This window comes from Asterias amurensis, chromosome 8 (genome assembly GCF_032118995.1).
Source record: "Asterias amurensis chromosome 8, ASM3211899v1".
Lineage (NCBI taxonomy): Eukaryota > Metazoa > Echinodermata > Asteroidea > Forcipulatida > Asteriidae > Asterias > Asterias amurensis.
The window spans coordinates 22,589,982-22,617,788 of record NC_092655.1 but is presented as its reverse complement, the minus strand read 5'-3'; the positions used below and the strand labels follow the sequence as shown (position 1 = coordinate 22,617,788).

The window sequence follows — 27,807 nt, the reverse complement described above, 5'->3', positions numbered from 1 at the left end:
TGTTCAAAATATACAAATTTGGAACTTTAAAAAATACAAGTTAACAAATGATAAAAATTCTAGATGGAAGTACTTAATTTAAAATTGTGCAAGTTGGCAAATATTGAAAGAATTTAAAATATTTAGAATTTTACCTTAACCTTTTTTATAAAAATGAAAACTTTGTAAAAAAACACTTTATATACATATATTCATTCAAAAATAAACACATGACATTCAAATTGTGAAAACATTTCTATCAACTCTTTCATCTAGAAGAACTTTTTAATTGGCTCGATGAATTTTAAAAGGCCTTTGAAAACTTGATAGATTCACAAGGTTTTGCTGTAAAACAGCAGATATTGGAACCCTGTGTTAAAACAGTTTAAAAAAGGTTGTAGGAAGTTATAAAAGACACTGTGCAACCATTGGCTTCATAGATACATGTGCCTAATTCCATGGCTTTGCTTATCGCAGAATTCCCCACTTATGCTCTCGAGAATCATGCACTTTATAGATTGATGTTAGCACCGAATTCCGTTGTACACAGTTTTCTGAAATTTGAGCCTCGGTGTCGAAAATACTTTAAAATACTCCTACAACGGATCTTTCAAGTATTTTGAGCAAACACTTTCACTTAACCCTTTCACCGCGTCTTTCACGATTTGAGTGGATACTTTAGTCGCTTTCATCCTCCTGTCTTCGTTTTTCTCGACGTTGTTTTGCCAGGATTTATAATAAAGCCGGTTGCGTCTGGCAAGATACTCCATGTGCCAATTTCCTTGATCACCCTTTGGCCACATCTCAAGAACTCCCGATCCCTCTTGCATGAAGACGACAAAGCCAAAAGCTGCCCCATGCATGCTGACCATAATGTCCACATTACCCATCACCTCAAGCTGTCTCTTCACAGGGTACTTATCCAGTTGTTCACCGACGACGCTGTATTTTGGGAAGTTGCGTCTTGTAATGTTCAAAAGTTCGTCTTCATTGGAAATTTTTCTTGCAACGACGCCTGCTGGGTTTCGTGGATGCGCAACGTAATTCCTGCGCCAGATAAAGAGCACGTTGAGTGTGTTCTCTACGCAACGCCTTTTTCGATCTGCCAGTGGATGAAGTTCGATGTTCATTGCCAACATAACTTGACTTCTGAATTCATTCACAAGGGGTAAAGGCTGAAGAATTTTCCTCAGAACCGGGCTTTTTCCACGATGGAAACACTGGACTAAGTTTCTGAAGCGAGTGGGCTGGGTCAAGTCTTTAGGACGGATCACCCGCCTGAACACTCCATCGAAAATCTCGTCAAGTTTCGTCAGTGGGTGAGCGTCGAAGAGCAAGAGGTCGGTTGAGTTGAATGTTCTATTGTAGAATCGCATCATGAGGAAAGCATCATAGAGATCAATGACAGTCCAGTAAACATTGGCGTACTCATAGCGGGTCATCATAATGACAAAGTCTCCATCATATCGGTGAGTGACGTCAACGACATTTGTTGAAATTTCAACCGCCTTATTAAATTCCTTGATGTGGTCGCTCTTACCCCCATCAATTTGTACATTCTTAGGGGCCGGTACATCGGAGCAGTCATCAACTTCAAGGTATCCCTTCTTAAGGTGGTAAAACTCCAGTAATTCCTTCTGCAGAAGAACATCTTTGACATTGGCTCTGCTTTGTGCCTGGGCGCTGCCAAGCGAAGGGTCGATAACTGCATTCCTGAACAATGCAGCGACGTCCTCTATCATTTCAATCTTGCCATTACAGTAAGACTTGCTCTCTGAAAACAAATGAAGCAGCCATTTACTCCCCGACACTTGAACTTTACTGACCTGGTGCTTCTTGGTGACATTCGCAAGATTCTCACTTTGAAGTTTACTTTTGGGAGATGTCTTTAGATGAGAACTGTTGTCCTTTGCTCCAAGAGTTGTTGTCAAGTTGGTTTGAAGCAGAGGAACACCTGTGGTTGCTGTCTTACCACCATTCTGCGTGGAGAATGCGACGGCCAAGTCCTGGCGTTTAAGTTTGCCCGGATAACTGTCGTAATTCTTGCTATCGAGAGCCACCCATACACCAACATAGGTCAGAAGGACCTGCATCAGGAGTAGAAGCATCAGGGCAGATATGTTGCGCTTGCTTGCGAGTTTTTTCCGTGCCATTTTGGAAATGCTTTACGTGCCGAAGACACTCACAAAGTTTGAGATCCTCACTGAAGGAAAAAGAAAAGAAAAGAGAAACACATTTAGAATAAGAAGTTCAAGTTTCTGTCAACTATTGTTGTGTACAAATACTTTACAAGTGCGTCTATAGATGATGTGAACTCTGACATCACTTGAGATCCATAACCTGATTCGCGCTCATACCGCCGGGCAAAACCTTTGTGTTTTGGCAGCCAGCTAGAAAGTGTATGCAATCTTACCTTGACTACGCCTCTTTTTGCCTGGCGAAACATGACGTATACAGTGTTTTTTTTAACAGAGGGCGGTTTGGATGTAAACATGGGTCACATCGTCTATACGAATAAAATATAAATGATAGTAAACTTGCAGGTGCAGCCATGAATTACTTCTCTTTTGAGGAAATGTTGGCTCTGAAAAGAGCCGGTTTGGTCTTGATGATTCGAACTCTGCTCGTCTTCAGGAGAAAGACCTGATACATGGTTGTACCCACAAGTTTAGTATTATTTATAGCTTATTCTTCTTATTCACACCATGCAATTGCAAAGCTTCTCGTCCGGTCACTGAAGTTAAACAAATCGGGCCCTGTCAATATTTGAATGGGAGACCACTTGGCGTCCAAAATTTGTATTAATTATTTTTGTATTACAAAAAATTTTCCCCTATAAATAGCTTCGTTTTAGTCTGTTTTCAAGGCGTTTTCAACAAAGATTTCCCTCCCGGTTAGTTACATATAGTCTCTTCTCCAGTCGTCATTATGCATAAGATCCTATATCCTCAACCACAAAAGCTGTTTGGACAATCTATACAGCATATGAAAGGGCTTTACGTACGTAGTCTGTTTTCAAGGTGTTTTCAACAAACATTTCCCTTTCGGTTAGTTAGTCTCTTCTCCAGTCGTCATTATGCATAAGTTCATATGTCCTCAAACACATAAGCTATTTTGACAATCAACACTGTACATCATATGAAAGGGCTTTACGTACGTAGTCTGTTTTCAAGGCGTTTTCAAAAAACATTTCCCTTCCGTTTAGTTAGTCTCTACTCCAGTCGTCAGTATTCATCAGTTCACATTTCCTCAACCACTAAAGCAATTTTGACAATCTATACATCATATGAAAGTGCCTTACGTACTTCACAAAAATGGGTATGTTGGTGACCTTCTCTTGCCCTTTTGACCTTTCTAAACCAAACATTCATGCTTTACCATATCACACATCGAGAAAACATTTTCGTTTGATTTCTTTGAACTTTGACGAGCTATTAACAACACTTTTTTATTGATTCAAACACTGATCCAACAATAGCCGAACACCTAGTGTTTGTTTCTACAAACACTAAATTCTATTTTTTTTCTTTTTTTCTTCCTCCATAGTTTTTCGATAAACAGTGTTTATTGAGATAAACAATGTTTATCACGTGATAAACATAGTTTTTTCTCGAAAAACAATGTTAATCGGTCGAAAAACATAGTTTATCGGCGATAAACAGTGTTTATCGGCGATAAACAGTGTTTATCGAATTATTGGGCATATGGCTTGCCACGCTCCAGTGCTCATCCATAAAGCGCCCCAGCTTCGTGTATAGTCTGCGTTCAAGGCGTTTTCAAAATACATTTTCCCCCTTTCAATAAGTTAGTCTCTTCTACAGTCATCAGTATTTAATAAGTTCATGTTTTCCTCAACCACATAAGCTATTTTGACAATCTTTACATCATATGAAAGAGCTTTACGTACTTCATAAAAATGGATATGTTGGTTACCTTTTGACATGTCTTAAGCGAGGTTATGAAATGAAAAGTTTGCTAGTTGCGCCCAATAAGCACAAAATCGACCGTTAGGCAGCTCTATGGGGCCCTGCTCTAGCAGCGGTTAGAGATCTGCTCCAGCATGGAAACCTTGTAGGTTCGAATCCCACCCATTTTATAAAACACATTGGGTTAGGATTAAAGGGGTTAAGTTCTGATTTAAAAAATTAGATGTGTACACCGAACAATTAGTGTTTGTAAATATACAACCACTACATGTAAAGTTTTTCTTTATAAATCTTTTTCGAAAGAACCATATACCTGAAGATACTCGTGTAGTGGTTAAGAAATTTCAGTTTTAGATGTGGTATAGGCAACCATTAAAGAGGAAAACCCCAAACAATCACGTAGGGTCTGAACAATCAATCCACACGATTCAAGCCTTCGTCCCTAGATTTTAACTGGGGTGCACTAAAAGTTCACATGCTAAAATGTTCACCTTAGTTTGTATTTGTGAATTATTCATGTTTTGAGCATTATTAAGGGTTCCAACAGCCGGTGTGGAAGTTGTTTTTTGTCATTTATGAGCTAGCAACTATTAGTGCAATTTTTAACATAACAAATAATTTTAGCTCCCCATTATACTGTTTGCATCTGTTTTCATAAACATAAAAGTCATTTAAAAAAACTTAATAAGTCAACTCATTGATTTTGTTCGTTTTTTTTTAGGTGTTCGGGCAACAGCCCGAACAATTCTTTGATTTTGTTCGTTTTTTTTTTTAGGTGTTCGGGTAACAGCCCGAAAAACACATAAACTTGAAACTTCACACATAGTTAGATATTCATTAGTAGATGAAACCGTTTTAGTTTTGTCATGATGACGTCATCAGGTGTCGAATTACAAGGTTTTTATGTTCAAAAAGTGACCATTTGCTTTTCGCTATATGTCTTCGAATTTTACAGTTATGATATTCATAATTACGCAACTGATAGATCAAGACTGGGACTACATTTGAAAAGTTAACGTCAAAATCGTATGACCCCTCCTTCCGTTCGTACCGGAAGGTCAAAGTTTGCAATTGTATATTTTTCTTCAAAAATACATCTCCGTCCCTTGCCCTCTAACAAAAGCACACTTCCCAAACCTGTATGAACTTCTAACTTCACACATAGTTAGATATTTATCAGGAGAAGAAACCGTTTGAGTTACGTCACGATGACGTCATCAATTCTTATTTCGATGGGAGACCACGTGGCGACCAAAATTTGTACTATTTATTTTTGTATTTAATTTTTTTTTCTCCTATAAATAGCTTCGTTTTAAGTCTGTTTTCAAGGCGTTTTCAACATACATTTCCCTTCCGGTTAGTTAGTCTCTTCTCCAGTCGTCATTATGCATTAAGCTCCTATATCCTCAACCACAAAAGCTAATTTGACAATCTATACATCATATGAAAGGGCTTTACGTATGTAGTCTGTTTTCAAGGTGTTTTCAACAAACACTTCCCTTCCGGTTAGTTAGTCTCTTCTCCAGTCGTCATTATGCATTAAGCTCCTATATCCTCAACCACAAAAGCTAATTTGACAATCTATACATCATATGAAAGGGCTTTACGTATGTAGTCTGTTTTCAAGGTGTTTTCAACAAACACTTCCCTTCCGGTTAGTTAGTCTCTTCTCCAGTCGTCATTATGCATAGTTCCTATGTCCTAAACCACAAAAGCTATTTTGACAATCTGTACATGAAATGAAAGGGCTCTACGTACGTAGTCTGTTTTCAAGGCTTTTCAACAAACATTTCCCTTCCGGTTAGTTAGTCTCTTCTCCAGTCGTCATTACTCATCAGTTCACATTTCCTCAACCACAAAAGCTATTTTGACAATTTATACATCATATGAAAGGGCTTTACGTACGTAGTCTGTTTTCAAGGCGTTTTCAACAAACGTTTCCCTTCTGGTTAGTTAGTCTCTTCTCCAGTCGCCATTATTCATCAGTTCACGTTTCCTCAAATACAAAAGCTATTTTGACAATCTATACATCATATGAAAGGCCTCACGTATTCCACAAAAAAGGGTATGTTGGTGACCTTCTCTTGACTTTTTGACCTTTTTAAACTGGAAGAGCCTGTAAAATGCTTTGAAAAGGCAGTATTTAAAGGCTTTTAGGTTTAAATGTACACTTTTTGATGCTTTTTCCATAAAATTATTACACATCGAGAAAACTGTTTGGTTTTGATTTCTTTGTAATTTGACGAGCTATTAACAATACTTGTTTCATTTATTCAAACACTGACCCAACAATAGCAGAACACCTAGTGTTTGTTTCTACAAACACTATATCTAGTTATAGCTTATTCTTCTTATTCACACCATGCAATTGCAAAGCTTCAAACATCACTTCATGCATCTATGTTGAAACAGAAAAGTCAATATATTGTAATTACACATAATTACACCTTAGTGAACTATTAAGGAAAGTAAATACAGGGTGACCTTAACCTTTTCAAAAAGTACCTTTAAAAGTATGTTTTATAATTGTTAATATTTATTTTGCCTTAAAAAAAAAAATTATAATTAAATCTGCGAGCTTACTTTTTATAACCTTGATGCAAGTACCACTTTTCTAAAGAGTTTCTGTCTGAAATTATTTTTATTTTGTCGAACATAAACACACATGCTTTGTACTTGTCTAAACATGTACAACATCGGTGTATGGGTAAAAACCAAAATTAATGTACAACATCGCTGTATTAATTTGAAATTTTACTTGACACTTGAATCCTTGAGCTTCCTCCTTAAATTGGGACATTAATAATAATAATAATAATAATAAACAAGACTTATAAAGCGCATTTTACAATATTCAAAGTAAGATTATGAGCGAGAAGAGAATAGATGTGTTTTTAATGTACTCTTCAAAGAGTGTGTTGGTGTTTCGAATATGACGCTGTTTTTGTTTTGTTTTGATGCATGTAAGAGAACCCAGTACAGTTGTTTTCATTAGAAGGTGTCCGTCCTGGTGTTTTCTGGTATGGTTGGCTGTTTATGTAAATAAATGTCTGATAAGTACGCTTACTATTTAAATAAAATGTTTAACTGAGTGTTTTAATATGCCCTCGGGTGTTATAAAGTGCTATATAATTATGAGTATTATTATTATAAAACTATTTTTTTCTAAAAATTTTGTAGAACTTCGGAGATAAGTCTATTGAAAATGAGACTGTTGGTTTGATTTTGTGGGGTTTTTTTTTCATTAAAAAACCCCAAGGTTTATATTTGTTTTATGACATATCTGCGGGCCTTGAAGTTCATTCTTAAAGGGCCACAGCAATTTTTCTCTGAAAAGGGGCATTTCTATGAGGAGAATTAAAAGTTTGTAATGGAACTTTGCAAAAGGCACCTCAGCAAAAGCACACAATACCACTGCAATTGCAGTGTGCTATATAGGTTATGCTTGGGGCGAATCAGGTTAAAGATTATAAGGTCGAACATTAATTTGTCAACGTAATGCCAGTTTACAGGCACAATTATAAAGACAGATACATCAACAGTCACATAAAAGTTTCAGCTGATTAAAGGGTTCTGCAAAGACGGCAAAAAAATAAAGTATCTATTCACAAGAAAATAAAATCCATCCATGTTAAGCAAGGTGACAGCAGGTACAAACCAAATCTCAGAAAAAAAAATTCTCAGATGCAATTGTTTTGGGTGGCAATCTTTTCAAAACTATAACTTTAAAAAAAAAGGCTCAAAATAGTTCATGAAATCAACAGCTGCATAGCTTACCACTAAGTAAGTTTTTAATTGTCATTCATTTTGGAGAACTTATCAGTTACCTACCTTTCAAACAAAAGAATTTTGTACACATATTGTACATTTGTGTCAAAATTTGTCAACCCAGCACTTTAATTATACATGTCTACAGTGTATGTCAAGATTTGTTTGTACTCACTCGTCACATTGTCTGTAAAGACAGTCTCTAAGCCATCAAAATTAAAACAAGTTGGAATTCCACCAGCACCAAACAAATCAAACACTCTCAGAGAATTGATATTATCCATTGTTATAAACTCATCAAAATAGCGACCACTTTCTGCTAACTCAAGAGTGTTGGTGGTGTGTCCCTGTCCATGGTTGGTGTGTACTGTGAATGCCATTTGTACTACTGCTGCTGGTTTAGTTCATGGTCATAAATCAGCACTTCAGCCTATTCATTGAAAAGCATGTGTATGAGAAAACCAGCTGTAACATATTGGGGCGGGGGGGGGGGGGGGGGGGTGTTGAGGGTAGCAATACTCAAGGTACATGCAGCCCATGGAGGAACTGAAACAGTAGTTCCCCCAATGAAATACCAAATGAACTACTACTGACTTTAGTGTAGAAGTCTTTGTTTTCACAGTGAAACTTTGTACATGTATATCACCCTCTCAGCTGGCGAGAAGGCTAGTGTTGTAGTTTGAGTTTTAATCCGTCTTATCAGGCCAGGAATTTCATCTTTGAAATGGCAAGGCCAGTTCCATCTTGCAAAGGGCACTTCTATTGGAAAATCTTTAAGTCAATGGAAAACCTTTAAAGGGGCACCAGGGCCAAGACCAGGGGCACCGAAGCCATGAACTTCCTGGTCTGCATGTACTTTCTGGCCTGTCTTGTTCTGTTGATTTTTTAGCAGATTGAATTTTTACTAATTTTGATAACTAGATTTTGCTAATGACCACCCTAAAGAACCTGCCCTAAAGTGTGGGGTTTCTCTTAAAAAATGGCTTATTTCTTCTTGCCAATCCAAAAAGAACCCACATTTATAAAGAAAAGGAAAAAAATAAACTTTCTTTAAAGTTGAAGCAGAGAACCTCAGGGTGTGATCGCAGATCATATTTGCACAACCCCTCAATTATATGACCAAACAAAACTATAAGGCTATCCAACAAGTTATGAGGCAATCCAACAAGTTATAAGGCCATCCAAAATGTTATAAGGCTATTCAAAAAGTTATAAGGCTATCCAAAAAGTTATTAGAGTACCAACAAAATTACTAGGCATGCTTTCCAAAATGTTATAAGGCTATTCAAAATGTTATAAGGCTATTCAAAATGTTATAAGGCTATTCAAAATGTTATAAGGCTATTCAAAAACTTATAAGGCTATTCAAAAACTTATCAGGCTATCCAAAAAATTATTAGGCTATCCAAAAAATTATTAGGCAATTCTAAAAGTAATGAGGCAATCCAAAAAGTTATAAGGCTATCCAAAAAGTTATGAGGCTATCCAAAACGTTACTGCTATCCATATAAGGTTATCAAAAAGGTTATAACTATATACAAAAAGTTATCAGGCTATCCATAAAAATATTAGGCTATCACAAAAATTTAATAGACTATCGAAAAAGTTATTAGGCTATCCAAAATATAATCAGACTATCTAAAAAGTGATTAGGCTATTCAACAAGATATGAAGCTTTGATCTTAATCTTAAAAAATTCAAAAAAAGTTGCATGTTGACAATTTACAGACACATCAATGACAAAATACAATAAACATATATCAATGAAACAAAAATTAATTGTTTGTTTTATCATTAACTGATATTTGTACACATACGCTCTCTCACAGTCAACAAACATACGGCAAATTAAAATGTGGGGTGGGGGATAAAATAAATACAACTACTTACTTTATTGGACTGAACTAGATGTCATTTGAAAGATGTTTTTCTCATCTATTTGATAAGCAAATATAAACCCAGTTTTAGCAGAAAGTTGCTGGTTTCAGCATGGACCATTACATTTTGTTTCAGATGACCAGTATAATTATTGTTTAGACTTACAGTTATTACCAACGTTGCTGTGCATATACTACTATACCGTCAAGTATTACATAATAATAATAATAATAATAATAATAATAATAATAATGCATTTATATTGCGCCATCTATCTAGTGTACAAGACCCTATTCTGAGGCTCAGAGCAAAAAACAAAACATACACAACAAAGAAGAAATATAGAATACAATACCAACAAAATTATGCAATGAATAATCTAAGTCAGACATGTATCAAGCTAAGTGTATGAGGATTTAAATAAATGAGTTTTCTGCAAGTTTTTAAACAATGTAAGAGAACTAAACATCTGATTTTATTAGGAAAAGCGTTCCAAAGTTCCACATGTATGTGGTGAGATTTTGTTTAGTAAGTAACAAACCAGTTGGAAAATTCACTGGGTGAATAATATAAGTAGATATTTAAAGTTTTGGTAATTAAAAAAAGAAAAGACTATTTGATTTTTACGCATTTGTTTTTGTTTTTAATAAACCTGCATAAAAATACATGTACACTGTACATGCATACAGTGGTTTAATAACAAAACACTAGGAAAATTGACTGGGTGAAAAAGATTACATAACATCATTTTACAGTTATGGTAATTAAAATGGGAAAATATTTACTATGCACATTTGGTTTTGTTACTGTATAACAATACATGTATTATGCATGCTTCTAATCGTAATTACTCGTTCGATGCGTCCTTGAGTTAAGATAGGAGCAAAGCTGTGTTTCTACTTTCACACAACTTTTGAACAAAATGTGGTATCAGAATGGGGTTTCATTAATATTAACGCAAAGATTACGCTCTTTTCAAATGTACACAAAGTTACCTGGGACATCAAACCATTCGTTTTGCTTGATTGCATCACGCATTGTCACGATTTAGGGCACCTGCTGAATGCTAGACAAACTGTCTAGTCTGTCAGCAGGGTTTGCACTGTGTTGAAATGTGGCTGGCCTGTATGCTTTGTTTTTTAAAGGGCAAGGGCACCAAGGCATTATTTCCTAGGTAAAGGGGTACCCTGTGATGCTATGATGAAATTGTAAGTTTCTACTGGAGCATTAATTTTTATGGGCACCAAGGCAATGACCTGGGGGCATGGAGGCAATCGCCTTTGTTGCCTCCAGGAAGTATCAAGTCGGATGTTGCCTTATCTCCCAATATGCATAGCTTCCCCTCTGAAGTAATGCAAAGTAATGCGCTCAATTCACCTCTTAATCCCATTTAACTTGTTTATTATAATCTTTTGCTAGTCTTGAATGTTGTTGTATCACCTCTGATGTGTCATGTGTCAGTGTAGCTGTTGTCATATTCCATGTTTGTCTATATCTTTACGTCTGCATGTCTGTTTGTTTGTTAGTCTGGTGTTTTGGGGCGTATTTTGTTGTTGCTGTTTCCACAAGCTTAGAACTGCTTCAAAACAGCACCATTTGATACTTAATCTATCTTTTCCATCATTATAACATCTTGTAATTTGGCCAGTGAATGTCAAGTTTCTATGTTTTTAACATGGACAATAAAATTATTCTATTCTATTCTATAAAAAAAATTAAAAATTACATGTATATGTATTTGTCAATATTTATTCCTAGAAGTATGGAAATAAATGTTTATCTGAGTTCAATTTTCATGGTGATGGAGTAACACAAATCTCGTTTAATTACGAACAGCGTACATGCATAAAGCTACAGCTCTATGGTACTGTACATGTACATGTATGTCTCCCCTGGTAGTTCGATCACTTTTTAAGCACAATTCATTTTTAACAATATCGTCGTGATTATTTACTGCTTTGTTTTGATTTGGACCTTGAGCGGTTGATTATTAAAATAATAATAATAATAAAAATGCAAATTTATACCGCACTTAATACTACGTTTCTAAGCGCATGGTGCCATGTCTATGTCTGGCCTATTTTTGAAAACCCATATAAGTGTACCATCGGCAATTTTGGAATTGTTTAAAAGCCCAAATTTGTGTAAACTTTTATGTGAAATGCAAAGCAGTTATAACACTGTCATCGTTATTAAGAAAGAAGTTAGATAAGCAGAAGTGTTTAGCGTCTTGTCAACATGTGTAGCGTCTTGTCTTTTTGGAAGGGGGGGGGCCTTTTTTTAGGGTGGAATTCCACAAGACTGTAGGGCTTGTAGCTCACCTTTTTTACGTTCCAGAAATAATGTTAAAGGGTGTATGTACTTTTTGTAGGTGAAAAAACACAATGTCCACAGATTTACATTAAACTTGTTTGAAGATAATTATAGTAAAAAGCTTCCCTGAAAAATGTTACTTGCTGAGGTGCTGTATGATTTGAGATACGAGTAAAACAATGTCATGAAAATAATTTTCGTCTCAGTGATCATGAGACGAAAATTAGTTTAGCATGTAAAAACGTATTTTTATGACATTGTTTTACTCATTTCTCAAAAACTACAACACCTCAGCAACTAATATTTTAAGGACGCTTTCTACAGTCTTTATCTTCAAACATTGTAAGTTTAATGTGAATCTTTAAAAGACCAGAATCTTGTTGAAAAAGAACTTTCTACAATCTTTTACGTGAAAATAGTTTTTGATCTGAAAAAGCTTGAAGAGAGAATTGATTTCACTATTCCTTTGATTAAGAAATATAGGCCCTTTATTTTGATACTCAACAGAATTGAAAGATATTTACCAGTCTCAAAAGTCAACATTTGAACTTCCTCCATGGTTTATTGTTACTAAAGATACAACAAAACGCTTGACTCGTCTGGTCATGAATTTACTTGCCCAATGCTTAAAGGAACACGTTGCCTTGGATCGGTCGAGTTGGTCTTTGAAAAGCGTTTAAAACCGTTTGTTATGAAATCCATATGATTAGAAAGATACTTTAAAAGTAGAATATAATGATCCACATAAGTATCACTCGAAATTGCACGGTTTTCCTTTTTACGTCGCGAACTAACATGGTTGGCCCATTTATGGAGTCAAAATTTTGACTCCAACAAATGGCGGACTGTGTTTCTTCAACGAGGTAAAAGGAAAACCTCGCAATATTGAGGCATGCTTGTATGGATCATTATATTCTACTTTTCAATTATCTATCTAACCAATGCATTTGATAACAAACAAGTTCAAAAGCTTTTCAAAGACCAACTCGTGACGACCGATCCAAGGCCACTTGTTCCTTTAAATCACTTGCCTTAGGCCTGTGGTCTAGTGTAAAATTTGAGCTCTTTGTATAACACTTTTGTTCCATATGTAGAACTAAACCCATGGTTTAGTTGAATTTTACACTTTTGAATAACACATAATAAAAACAAAACAATGCTGTCCCTCAGCAACCCTACATACAGAGAATACAACAAAAAAAACACAAAACAGAGCTATTTTTTTTTTTCAAGGTTTCTTCCTTATAAAGGTGTGTGTATTGTTGCCAAAGGTTAATCGACCGTTTCAAATGACTTTCATGAATTTCATGCCCTTAAAATGACTGAACTTAAAAGTATCGACTAAAGCCATTGGACACTTTCGGTCATCGGAGTCGGGAGAAAATAACGGGGAAAACCCACCCTTGTTTCTGCACGTTTCGCCGTGTCATGACATGTGTTTAAAATAAATCCATAAAACTCGATATCGATATTGTTTTAATGTTTTCTCAAAAAGTAAAGCATTTCATGGAATAATATTTCAAGGGAAGTCTTTCACCATTACCTTCTGCAATAGGAGACTTTTGAGACGCTGGCGGCAGCAGACATAACGGTCCTTTTTTGCGGCTCTGAGCGTGCGTGCGCAGCAGGCTCAGTATTGCGCCCAAAGGTCTGAGCACGCGCACTACTTTGAAAAAAAGGACCGTCTAAAACTCATCAGGTTAATTATCATTTCATCTGGAATTACATGGACATGCATGCATCAAAGAGTTTTGATTCACTTTTGTAATTGAATACACAATGCAGCCGCAATTTCCCCTTTTTTTCAGTGATCAAGCCCTCGGGGAATATTTAGAAATATCGGTTTGAAGAAGACAAAAGGCTTTCCAGGTGAATCATGCTCATTGAGACAAAATATCCTGTTTAAAAACAGGTGTGATGTATAATTGTATGTACCGCAGAAAAGTCATCAGGAAGTGTTTACAGTTTATAATAATAATAATAATAATAATAATAATAATAATAATAATAATAATAATAATAATAATAATAATAATAATAATAATAATAATAATAATAATAATAATAATAATAATAATAATAATAATAATAATAATAATAATAATAATAATAATAATAATAATAATAATAATAATAACAAAGACCTTTAATGCGCACATATTCACCCTGCTGGGTGTTTAGGGCGCAGTAAAACCAAAAACAAAACGGAAGAAAACAGACACAACAGAATTAGTCTTTGTAAACCTGTGACATAAAGATAAGTTTTAAGAAGAGATTAAATTTTGCGGTACAAAGACAAGATCTCAGATTAAGTGGTCGAGAACTTCAGATGCATGGCGCAGCATGAGGCATTGCATGGTGAGGTACACTGTACATGTATCAATGTATCTCGTGGTCTAGCGGATAAGAGCACCGAACTCAAGCTCTAATCAGCAGACTGGGTCCGAATCCTAGTCATGACACTTGTGTCCTTGAGCAAGAAACTTAACCATAAGCTTCTCTCCACCCAGGGGTAAATGGGTACCTGTGAGGGCAGAGATGGTTCTTGTGATTGATTAGCTTAATGGAACACGTTGCCTTGGATCGGTCGAGTTGGTCGTTGAAAAGCGTATGCAACTGTTTGTTATAGAATGCATATGATTAGAAAGATATTTTAAAAGTAGAACATAATGATCCACACAAGTATCACTCGAAATTGCGTGGTTTTCCTTTTACCTCGTCGACAAACACGGTCGGCCATTTATGGGAGTCAAATTTTTGACTCCCATAAATGGCCGACCGTGTTAGTTCGCAAAGTAAAAAAAAAACCGTTATTTCGAGGCAAATGTGTGTGGATCATTGTATTCTACTGTTGAACATCTTTCTAACCATATGCATTTTATAACAAACGGTTACAAACGCTTTTCAAAGACCAACTGGACCGATCCAAGGCAACGTGTTCCTTTAATGCGCTACATATTTGGCAGCACAGGCTGTATACTCCCAGGGAGCTGAGATGGTTTAAAGAATGATATGAGGCATCTGAAAGCACACACATTTGTGCAACAGTGGTGTTTTTTCTTTCATTATTTTCTTGCAACTTTGATGACCAATTTGAGTCAAACTTTCACAACATTGTGTTTTTAATGCATTATGTTTGGATACACCTAGTGAGAATAAGGGTCTTTGAAATTTACCCAAGGTGTCCAGTGCCTTTAATATCACAATTAACAGTGTTATTAAAAACAACAGGTCTGCCATAAGTACTGAGTATAAAGCACTAACATACATCGGTGTATATGTTGGGCGCGATCGGTCAATCTGCGCGATCAACCGATCGCGCTGCGCTATTGAACGATCAAATTAAGATCAATTGGTCGCGCAGCAATCGGTCGATCGTGCAACAATCGGTCGATCGCGCATCAATCAGTCGATCGCGCAATGACATCTTTGCGCGATTGATCGATTGCGCTACGAGTATTTTTTCCCGTTATCAGCGGATCGCGCAGGAAAGGCTTTGCGCGATCTACCGATCGTGCAGGAATGGGTTTGCGCGATCGACCGATAGTGCAGGAAAGGTTTTGCGCGATCAACCCATCGTGCAGGAAAAGTTTTGCGCGATCTACCGATCGTGCAGGAATGGGTTTGCGCGATCGACTGATCGTGCAGGTAAACTATTCCTTAGGGCGATTTCTCAAAGCAATAAAATTCATAGCAGGACAAATTTTCAGTATCACCATAGTGATTTATATAGTGACGTCACACTACGATTGATTTGCAGTTACAATCAATGTTACATCTTTGTGAATTCGGCCCCTGAACATCAGCCGATCGCGCCAAACAATTCCTGCACAATCGGCCGATCGCGCAAAACCATTCCTGCACAATCGGCCGATCACTCATAACCATTCCTGCACAATCGGCCGATCGCGCAAAATCATTCCTGCACAATCGGCCGATCGCGCCGAGCCATTCCCGCACGATCGGTTGATCGCGCATGTTCGTTGCCGAATGTTGCGCGATCGACCGATTGTTGCGCGATCGACCGATTGATGCGCGATCGACCGATTGCTGCGCGATCGACCGATTGCTGCGCGACCAATAGATATTTCAATAGCGCAGCGCGATCGGTCGATAGCGCAGCGCGATCGGTTGATCGCGCAGATTGACCGATCGCGCCCAACATATACAGTCATTTGACCAGTTCGGGATCATTGACCAGTTCGGGATCACTTCAACTTTGCAATAACCAAATAGTTATATCACTTCTCATTATTACCAATTTCTGTTGATAAATGTGAAGATTAACACCCATTAAACCAACAAACCCAAAATAAGGTGCCAAACATCATCAGCAAATAAATTATAGCTGTTTTCCTGAAGGTTGTCTGCGAAATTTATCATTTTTTTGTGTAAAAATGTTGGTTGAAAAACACTGTTAAAACTTCTTACCTTTAGAATTGGAGTGCCGGGGCAAAAAATATTTATGTAAAATGATAAAAATGTGTAAAAAACATTCCTGTAAATACTGTGCAGACACCTTGTTTTTTTGAGGAGACGAAGTTACCAAAATCTTCTTTAGGGGGGCAACTTACCCTTGACCAGTTCGGGATCACTCAACATCTCATTGCGTCAAATGGTGCCGCACTAACTTACTAAGTATGGTAAAATCATACTACTGCAGTAGAAAGTTTATTCAGATGATTTTGAGAAACATTACTTCAACAAATTCTTTTAGATTTTTTTTTTTTTGAGAAATTTTAACTTGGAGGGGTCGATAATGCTTTTTAGGTTCGCTTCACTTTTTCATTTGCCTTTGCTGTTGTTTTGTGGTTTTGTCACTGGGTTTTTGCGCTGCTATTGAGGACACTTGCATGACATTCACTAAACAAATGAAGTCCAAGTCCATGCCAACACACCTCTGAAGTTTTGTGTCCTTGAGAGACAGTTTTATGAATGGGAGTATGGGTTTGCAATAAAGGGCACTCTACTGATTCAGAATAGATTCAACTGATCCTGAACTGGTCAAACAGGTGACAATACTTTTCTTAAAGCCTCTTCAAAAGAACTAACCTTTTTTTGTCAGTGAATACTTGGTGAGTTTTATGTCATGTTTAGGTAAACTGATAAACTGTTTTGTTTAAGATATCAAAGAGATTGCAACAAAAAACAATGTGAATTCAAAAAGTGATCCAGAACTGGTCAAACGACTGTATATGTATATATTTGGTTTGCGGTAACACCATGTGTGTATCTACTTGCCAGGTAGAGTTGTTCTTAGGGAACTGTCTTGCTTTGTTCTACTGCCGTGGAGTAGATAATCGGAGGTTCAGAAGACTTCTCAGTTCTGAAAAGAACTTATCTACTCCACGGCAGTAGTATAAAGCAAGACAGTTCCCTAAGAACAACTCTACCTGGCAAGTAGATACACACATGGTGTTACCGCAAACCAATATATATTGATACCCCACCATGCAATGCCTCAAATCCTATAGGTGTATATATGAGTACCTGTAAAACCAAAATTCTTTGTTCTGATGCAAATTTCCATCTATAAAAGGTCTTCAAGGGCCATTGCCTTTTATTGAGCAGGTATTTTTAGGTTGTTTGTGTTGGTTGAGCAAAGAAAAAATGAGAGTCTGTTGTAATTTACATGTATGCAACTTTTTTTAGGATCAGCTGAATTCTTCTTTTTATATTCTCATTTGTGGCATTCAAACTAGAAAAAATACTGTATGAAACCATTGGGATTTTGTAAGTTACAGTTCATGCCTAAATTTACACCATACAAAATATTTATTTAATCTATTGTACTCAACACTTAAAGACACTGGACACTATTGGTAATTGTCAAAGGCTAGTCTTCCCACTTGGTGTATCTCAACATATGCATAACATAACAAACCTGTGAAAATATGAGCTCAATTGGTCTTCGAAGTTGAGAGATAATAATGAAAGAAAAAACACTCCTGTCACACAAAGTTGTGTCCGTTTTATAGATTTAACTTTTAATCCGAGGCATAAACATATAATGATAATAATACTAATACTAGTAATAATTAAAATAAAGGATTAATCAATTAAGCATTTATATAGCGCCTTTTCCAAGGCCTCAGAGTGTTTCACAAAACCTGCAACAATACACACACAAAAACAAAATAAATTCAAGCCTGGAAGCAACAGAGGCGATTGCCTCCATGCCCCCTGGTCATTGCCTTGGTGCCCTTGAAATGCTTCAGTACAAATGTACAATTGCCTCATAGGGTGCCCTTTACCAAGCAGAAAATGTCTTTACGCCCTTGCCCTTTAAAAACCAGGCATACAGGCCTGAAAATTAAATCAATGCGCAGACAAAATAATAAAAATGTATGAATCAATAAAATTACAAGATTAGTAAAAAAAATCAATAGAATCATAACAGATGTTTATCTAAACAAATTCTATTTTAAAGTATGTTTACTATAACTGATAAATGTTTTAAAGAATTTTTCACTCCCGTTGTTGTAATTCTGTATTTTCTTATTTTTTAGTTTGTCTATTTTTCCATGTTCAGTGCCCTAGAGCATGTTTACATGATTAGGGAGCTATATAAGTTTTGGTATTATTATTATTATTTATTATATGGTATCATATTTTGTGTCTCTTCTTGTAGAAGAGAATAAAATATAAATACACAATTGTACTGGTGGGAAAAGTTTGTATGTGAAAAGTTTATATAAACATATTTTTTTAAATACATAAAAAACACACTACGACACACCACTCTACAAATAAACTGCTCACTATACAAAAAAGGACCAATGGTTTAAAGACACTGGACACTATTGGTAATTGTCAAAGACCAGTCTTCTCACTTGGTGTTGCTCAACATTATGCACAAAATAACAAACCTGTAAACATTTGAGCTCAATTGGTCGTCAAAGTTGCGAGATAATAATGAAAGAAAATAAACCCCTGTTACACGAAGTTGTGTGCTTTCAGATGCTTGACTTCGAGACCTCAAATTCTAAATCTGAGGTCTCAAAATCAAATTCGTGGAAAATTACTTCTTTCACGAAAACTACATTACTTCAGAGGGAGCTGTTTCTCACAATGTTTTATACCAACCTCTCCCCATTGCTCGTAATCAAGTAAGGTTTTATGGTAATAATTATTTTGAGTAATTACCAATAGTGTCCACTGCCTTTAATTGAAAGACCCAGTTAGAAAGTCTTTTTCTCAAATACTGAATTACAACACAACACATATAAATAAACAGGTATACCAGTTTAGTGTGTAGTGTTTTCATTTAGCATTCGAGTTAGACTCTGCTTAGGTCGAAATCTCAGGCCATTCACCAACTATTTTTTGCTTTCATCTTTAAGAGAGAGAAAACAAATAATAATACTGACTTCACATGGAGTATACACCACCTGATTATAAAACATTTTCAAACTTTGAGGATATTTTCTAATGGTCATTTGGTTGTTTCTGGCGAAACCTTGCAAAGTCTGGTCGGTGTACAGTGGTGTCTTGCCTCACCTTCCACCTATGGGACCCCGGTTCAAATCCTACCGGGGGAGCACTATGTGTATTGGGTTTTTCAGTCCCTACTTGACTTCGTGGGTTTTCCCTGGAACAATTCTCTGGGGTTTTCCTCCCACTTCTTAAACTGAAATTTCCTCATTGTCTTCTCACCTTGTCTAGATGCTGAAAAGGCTTTGACAAGTATTATCATAGATGTAGGTCGAGATGTAGAAGTTTGCCCAAATTTCAAACGAATTTCCTTTCAAACCACCCCGTAAAATCACAGACCGTAAAGACTTTATACTTTTAATACAAATATTTGGCAGAGAGTTTTCTGTTTCTGCCTCCACTTTCTCATTCATTTTTACAAAACGGAATATCTCATTTGATTAAATTAGATACTGTGTTATTTCATAACCCATGAAAAAGTGGTGAAAGGATACAGAAACTGTTCCTATTTTGTTAAAAAAAAAAAAAAAAAAAAAGTGTTGAGAATCATTCAACTACAAACCTTAAATCCAAATGTCACCAGTCATCTAGTAATCAATGTTGCTTTCTTTGATTGAGACGAGCCCAAGTTGGACTTCTCCGTTGCAGTGGCACTGGATGTCCTACCAGGGTTAGCCGAAGATCAGTCCCATCAATGGTTGTGAACTGACTTCACGATAGAACAGTGATTTATTGGCAAGTCCAGTTGAAAGCAACAGGTGTCTCCGTTCACACTACTTCAAAATCTGACTCCAATCTCATTTACCTGTCCACTAAGTCCAGTTTAAGTTGCTCTCCACCTTGGTTTATAGATTAACGAAATGAGGAGTAAAAACTCTTCCGCTGTAAAGGTCCCAGCATTCAGCCTTTTTTTTCTTTCTTAAAAACACCCTCACTACAATCTCTGCTGTTTTTATAATAGTCTAAAGCTGACCCGTTCTAAACAGTTCAGTGATTTCTCATTTGTGTGGACTACAATGCCAGGTGAATGGGTAACAAACTATGAATAGCTGCTGGCCCATGTTACTGCAGGATCAAGAGAGCTGGAATTTTGTTGCACTAGTACCACAAAGTGTAATGGGAATCCATGGACGGATGGACAGCTAAAGAGTGGACTCCCAATGAAATTGAAAGAAAACTGGTGGTCTTTTCCAAGGCTGCCATTACATTTGTTATTACGGGTGAAAGACTAGATATTCATGCGTGGTAACCAAACAATTATATTTTTTTTCTTATACACTTTCATTTTAACAGTACCTATGGTTCTTCAGTTCAGCTCTGTAAGACTAAAGGGTGTTTCACTAATGTCTCCAAATCAAATTATATCAAAACCTTCATTCTCTCTGTATCTTTTTTCATTTTTTGTTGCTTTTTTAACTTTTGTCCTTGTCGTCCAAGTCCTTGTCTGTCTCAGGGAAAGATACAAAAGCATTATGCTTAAACTGTTTTCCCTGCATGTTGACTAGAGCGTTAATTTCCGTAGTTATTCAAATTTTGTATACATTGCATCCGTCCTTCATTATTGTACTTATTGATATTTGTTTTCTAGTGTATGCTAATTGTTGACATGAAAAATAAATGTACATCAATTGATTGATTTATTGTACGCTTTCTTGTGTTTGGATTCGGAAATAAAGTTCAATTGTTTCAGAGTATGAAAATGCAAAAAAACATAGAAATCTGAACTTGATGTTTTTAATTTGCATCAGAGATTTGAACTGGTCTTTTGACCCCAGCAGGCGAGCTCTGTTTACAAGCTATTACAATGTCTTCTCCTTAGGTTCACTGTTATTAATTCTAGCTATCCTCGTTGGATTGCAGAGGTGTTTCTAATTGCCTTTCTGTTACTGTTCCACTCTCTAAATGTAAAAGAGTGAAAAACACCACCGTTTGTCCCTCATATGGCTCTTTAAAAGAGTGGTGATTATTTCACTCTTTTAGAAGGGTTTCACTCCAGGACAGAGTGAAAAATCACTCATAAAGATGCAAACTTCAATCTAAAAGAGTGGAAGACCACCCGGAAAAGAGTTGTCCCTCATATAACTCTTCAAAATTTAGAGAGCACGTAATTAGTAATAACAAACATTAGTTTCTTGTATTGTAATTTAAAGGCAGTGGACACTATTGGTAATTACTCAAAATAATTATCAGCATAAAACCTCACTTGGTAACGAGTAAAGGGAAGAGATTGATAATATAAAACATTGTGAGAAACGGCTCCCTCTGAAGTGACGTAGTTTTCGAGAAAGAAGTAATTTTCGACTTATTTGATTTCGATACCTCAAGTTTAGAAATTGAGGTCTCGAAATCAAGCATCTGAAAGCGAAATCAAGCATCTGAAAGCACACAAATTCGTGTGACAAGGGTGTTTTTTTTTTCTTTCATAGTTATCTCGCAACTCCGACAACATATCGAGCTCAAATTTTCACAGGTTTGTTATTTTGTGCATATGTTGAGATACACCAAGTGAGAAGACTGGTCTTTGACAATTACGAACAGTGTCCAGATTCTTTAACAATAATGAGTAAATAATTGTATCATAATTAAAGACCTGCTTGAACGAAAATGTCAAGTAGTGAACTTTGCTGAATTCCACTTAAAATGTTTTCGATGAATAAGGAAATCGAGTCATATGATTATAAATAGGTTCCAATTGTGTAAAAAAAACAATCATTTTGTATGCCCTTGTCCAGAGCTTTTCTGCGAGATTTGCGAAAAACCCCGTTACATAATCACTCTCAAAACATCATAAGTAGATAAAGCTGCTTTGTTGCAGCGTGGATGTATAACAAAGTAAACTCCCACAAATGACATCAGCGGCATTGTCCTTTGACGCCCGCTTTCAACGGCAGAATCGTTTTAGTTTTTCAAAAAACCTTTAGGTAGGGGCCTGATTTTTTAATCGATAATTACGAAAAGTTCAGAAGTGTACACATATCAAAATTACATTAAAATGGTGAACAAGTGCATTATAAACAAGTAAAAATACCATTTCTGTTGAAAACATTCCGCTCAGGTAGCTGTTTAAAGTAACCACCCAGTCTGGAATGTAGATTGTACAATGAGAACCTACTTTGGGAGTGGGCCTAACAAGGTTATGACCAATGCTTAAAGGGTGGCTGCAGTGTTTTTTTTATTCATTTAAACGATTAAACATGACTTTTTAAACCTGAAATATTTGTTTATATTTTTTATTAAATGCTCAAGTATTTTAAAAATGGTTTTCAAGAGATTAGGGGAACCCACCCCACCCCTAAAAGGGAGCCTTCATTTGCATAAACATGACGTCATGTCGGTAACCCGAGCCGTCGGGCCCCCTGGCTGTGTGCATATAGAGACGTGTGCACTGTGTGGCCTGGTACCTAGGCGCGTATAGTTAGGGACCAGACTCTTTTTGCCGATGATAATGTTTAAATTCCCGACGTGACGTCGATGGTAGGGGGGTGGTAACAATCCACAAAAGGGGGGGCATGACTTATTCGCTAATTACGCAAGTCAGATATGTCGGGAATAAACAAAACACATTTTGTTGATGTTCAATACATATATCAGAAATAAATGACAGCAAAATTAACTGTTTTATTTGTATTCACTGCAGCATCCCTTTACGCAGGATTTATTTCTTAACAATTGGCTGCCAAGCAGAAGTTAGCAGGATACCAGTCATAAATTGTACGTTTGACATGGCAGTTTAGCTGGTAACCTTATTTTGGATAGCATAATTTGTTATGCTTAGCAAATTTTTTGTGCTTGAGCAGCTCTGTGAAATTGGGCCAAGGATTTTAGGTAAATACTATTTCCTTTGTTGACGGTACATAACAGAAACTTTGTTCTGAAAAAAAGTGTGACTGATTTTTTGTGTGTTTTTCTATTACATATTGACTGGGGAAAATCTTGTGGATTACTCAAAAGATAGTTTCATTATAGCCTGGTCGAAGTGAATTTAGGGACGAGCCAAGTCAGGGGAATAAAAACAACATACAAATATTACTTCGTTTACAATTTATTGTCAGAACAGAACACAGCTGTAAGAGATGTTAAATTTGCAACAAGTACAAAGAATATCAATTTTGGTTTTTACCCATACACCGATTTGTGTTAGCACTGTATACTCAGTACTTTCCCGAGTCCTGTGAACAAATATCACAGGCATGTTACTCTGGTGGGATTCGAACCCACGACCCTAGCAATTCTAGAGCAGTGTCTTACCAACTAGACTACCGAGTTTGCCCGGTAGCTAGAGGCAGTTCGAATCCTATGTTTTGGCAGTGGGTACTACACCGATATAAGAGATGTTAAATTTGCATCGAGGGATAAAGAACACAGTTGGACAAACTTAAGATTATACCAGAAAGCAGAATCCTTGAAAATGATGTCAACTTTAATCACCACGGTCCGTCCCTTATGAGAGAAATCTCCACTTACCATAAATGTAGGCCAAAACTACGTCACCGGGTTGATGTTTTTGGGGGCTGCTAGCCACTAAGCCCTGAAGAAACATTGGAAAAAGTTCTTGAAATGCTAGTCGTTTGATGCTGAAAATTATCAGTCAAAGTTACAAATTAGGAACGAAAAAGTCACATCAGTAACTTTATTCTGTATGTTGTCCTGTTGTGGTTGTCCATACTGCTTTTAGACAACCACTTTTGTTTTGGTTTTCCTTCTGAACTTGTTAACTTCCGAGTGGAAGACAAAAAGGAAGTTCTAATGCCATCAATGTAGTTGTTTTGAACCATCGGACGGCCTTTCCTGCGGCACTTCCTTTATAATAATCATAATAAATTTTATAAAGACTTATTAAAGCCAAATAAAAAAAATACCAGTTGATCTTCCCCTCCCTCATCCATGTTTTACTATTTTTTATTTTACACTTGTTTGTCAAAAGCAAGAAAACAATTTTGTGTGTTTCTAGATTAACTTTATAATCTGTTAAGAACTCTAACTCATTTAAAGACAGTGGACACTATTGGTAATTGTCAAAGACCAGTCTTCTCACTTGGTGTATCTCATCATATACACGAAATAACAAGTTGCGAGATAATAATGAAAGAAAAAAACACCCTTGTCACACAAAGTTGTGTGTGTTTAGATGGTTGATTTCAAGACCTCAAGTTCTAAATCTGAGGTCTCGAAATCAAAATCATGGAAAATTACTTCTTTCTCGAAAACTATGGCATTTCAGAGGGAGCCGTTTCTCACAATGTTTTATACCATCAACCTCTCCCCATTATTCGTAATCAAGAAAGGTTTTATGCTAATAATTATTTTGAGTAATTACCAATAGTGTCCACTGCCTTTAAGCAAGTGGTGACTTTAAATTGCAGAATTGTTGGCCAGTTTGAATTTAAATACTTTGCGGCCACCTTTGAAAGAAATAAAAAATAGAAAATAAAAAGGCCCTCATCCTCCTGTTTTTAGAAAACCCGGACGATCAACTGGTATTTTTTTACTTGGCCTAATAAAGACTGTATACAGAGATATCTTCTGAGTTACATCTTTCAATACCAATGATTTTTTTTATAAATTGTTCATTATCTTTGTTGCACAAATTTGTGTGATTTTATATGCCTGAGAAAGGCTTAATTAAGGCCAAAAATCTTTCTCAGATTCAAATATTTTAGTAAGCAATTACCTATATATGTTTGGTTTGCGGTAAACACCATTATGTATCTTCTTGCCATGTTGAGTTTGTTCCTTAGAACTGTTCCTTTCTGTATTCTACTACCTCTTTCTCAAAAAACTATGTTACTTCTCTGTTGTTCATTACCAAGTCAGTTTTTATGCTTTATAAAATATTTTGAGTAATTACCAAAGGTGTCCAGTGCCTTTAAATGCACCGAACACCTTTGTTAATTGTCAAAGACCAGTATGCTCACTTGGTTTATCCCAACATATGCCTAAAATAACAAATCGAAGATGCAAGAGAATTATGGAAGAAAAAGAAAGAAAAATAAAACTCACAATTTGTGTGTTTTCAGATTATGAATAAAAGGCTTCAGGCCTGAAGTTTGTATTCTTTGAGAGAGAAATTCACCCCTTTTTTTTAAATCATGTTACTTAAAGGGAAGGTACACGTTTGGTAATTGTCAAAGACCAGTCTTCTCACTTGGTGTATCCCATCATAAGCAAAAAATAAAACAAGCCTGTGAAAATTTGGGCTCAATCGGTCATCAAAGTTGCGAGAAAATGATGAATGAAAAAACACCCTTGTTGGACAAATTTGTGTGCTTTCAGATAGGAATAAAAGACATCTAGCGAGAAGTCTTTTATTAATTTAGTGAGAAATTACCTCTTTCTCAAAAACTACGTTACTTCAGAGGGAGTCGTTTCCCACAATGTTTTATACTATCAACAGCTCTCCAATGCTCGTTACCAACAGTCAGTTTTTAAGTTAGTATTTGTTTTGAGTAATTACCAAACGTGTACCTTCCCTTTAAGGGGGTGTTGTTTCTCACATTATAATAATAATAATAATAATAATAACTTTCGATTTATATAGCGCCTAATAACTAACACTTAATTCTCTAAGCGCTTTACATTAGTGCCCTGGTCATAGGGCCAATAACATCCCTTTTTAATGTTTCTCAGCTCCCTTGGGAGTATACAACCTGGGCAACAGTTTATATCGCTCCAAAGGCTTTTTCATTCACAATATCAACCTCTACCCTCGCAGGTACCCATTTATTCCCCTGGGTGAAGAGAAGCAATTATAGTAAAGTATCTTGCTCAAGGACACAAGTGTCACGACCGGGATTCGAACCCACACTCCAGTGAAAACGCACCAGAACTTGAATTCCATGCTCTTAACCACTCGGCCATGACACTCTACATAATACACTTTCAACAATTGTTTTGACTATTTACCAATTATGTGTCCAGTGCTTTTCAAACCAACCAACATTTATTTCCATACAAACACAATATACAAATACAAAGAATATTATTTTACAAAAACTGAAAACTGTATGGAGGCATGGCCCATTAAAGCAAAAGCTTGTATGCTGGGATAGTAATAAGATCATTGAAATAATAACACAATGCACAAACAAACAAACAAACAAACAAACAAACAAACACAACAGCACCCCAACAAAACAACCCAACAGAAAAACCAACACCTCCAACAAACTTGATGTTTTTGTTTTATTGTTTTTTTTTTTATAGATGTTGTACAAGGGTCCTTCATGAGTCAGATGATGGAGGGAGTATGTAGTCTACTCCAGTCCAATGCAAGAGAAGTTCTTAGCGCCACCCTGGGTCTCGTTAAGGTCCTTGTTGCTATCTTGGAGGACGTCACTCTGGCGCAGTATGTGGAACCACTGGTAAGTGCAACTTCAGCTCTTTATAAATTTGTCTCCACTATGTTTATATTTATATTTATTTCGTTTCTTGGGTAGATTAAATGTATTTTACAGGGATGTGATTTCTCAGTTTTTAACCGGAAATCTGTTTTTTTTAAACCCCCACCGAAAAAGAAATAACAATTACCTTACACAATTAATTTTAAATCAAATTCATAAGAAAATGAAGACCATTGGAAACACCCCAGAATGCAGAGTAGGGCTTTCAAAACAAAGATAAATGTACATATACGATAAATGTATAAGTTTGCGCATCGCAAGCGTTCATGCTTTGCCCTCAAAAGCTTGTATACTTTGCGCTCATAGTTTAGGTTTTTGTCAACAGCCTATCACATCTCTGAATTAAAATACAAAGGAAAGAAAATGAAAAAGCTGGAGCCCGAAGGATTGCCTAAAAGGAACAGAGTTCCTGTCTAAAGGCTCTCCTCTCCAGCTGGTCCTAAAGAGCACTTTATATTGAAATATGAAAATATATAAATATATAAATATTCTAACAGCAATACAAAATATTACAACATTTGTAATATGCAAAAGAAATACACAGACAAGGACATACAAGAAAGGTTAAAACATAAATTAAAAATCAAAAAATAAATATAAGCAGTCACAAGGTAAGATAAAAGTTTCTGCAATTATGGCTGTAATGAAATGAGTGGTCGGTATTAGGAAAGTTTCACATAATGAGTTTTTTTTTACTCTATCAGAAATAAATACATATTGATGTTACAGTGTAAACTTTTGATACTTTTTATTATTGAGATAAGTGTAAAATGTGTAAATTTTCCCTTCATGATACTCATCAGAAAGCTATTTGTACCCTGTGCCTGTCATAGATCTAATTATAACACACCTCTTGCTCGTTCTGTATTCTGGTTGGCTGAAACACGGTCACGTGGGATGAACTAATATAGGCTAGTGATCGCGCGCGTGTTTTGTGGGAATAGTACCATAGCGGGCAATAGTCTTTGCAAATAGTGCCCGCGATAACAGCGCCCTCTCTTGACTTGAACCGTGAACAAACTACAAAATTCCTTTTTCTGTTCTTGTTTGACATTTCAAGACCGAGCTGTGTTATAAAACACATATTAACTGGTATAATTCGGTAACTA

General features: G+C 36.2%; 2 protein-coding genes across 2 annotated transcripts in view; one reads left to right on the top strand and one right to left on the bottom strand.

Moving 5' to 3' along the window:
* Positions 1 to 27,807, top strand: part of LOC139941083 (RRP12-like protein) — a 62,047-nt gene that overhangs the window by 25,664 nt on the left and 8,576 nt on the right. The window contains exon 19 of the mRNA XM_071937505.1: positions 26,502 to 26,659. Coding sequence (XP_071793606.1) covers positions 26,502 to 26,659 — 158 coding nt within the window. The remainder of the gene's footprint in view (positions 1 to 26,501; positions 26,660 to 27,807) is intronic.
* Positions 83 to 20,537, bottom strand: LOC139941085 (uncharacterized). Its single transcript, XM_071937507.1, has 2 exons — positions 19,861 to 20,537; positions 83 to 2,182 (listed from the first exon to the last, which is right to left on the bottom strand). The coding sequence occupies exon 2, from the start codon at positions 2,130 to 2,132 to the stop codon at positions 576 to 578; it is 1,557 nt and encodes a 518-aa protein (XP_071793608.1). The 5' UTR covers positions 2,133 to 2,182; positions 19,861 to 20,537; the 3' UTR covers positions 83 to 575.

Excerpts from the sequence above, each read along its gene's own strand:
- LOC139941085 (XM_071937507.1), bottom strand. The coding sequence starts at position 2,132 with ATGGCACGGAAAAAACTCGCAAGCAAGCGCAACATATCTGCCCTGATG.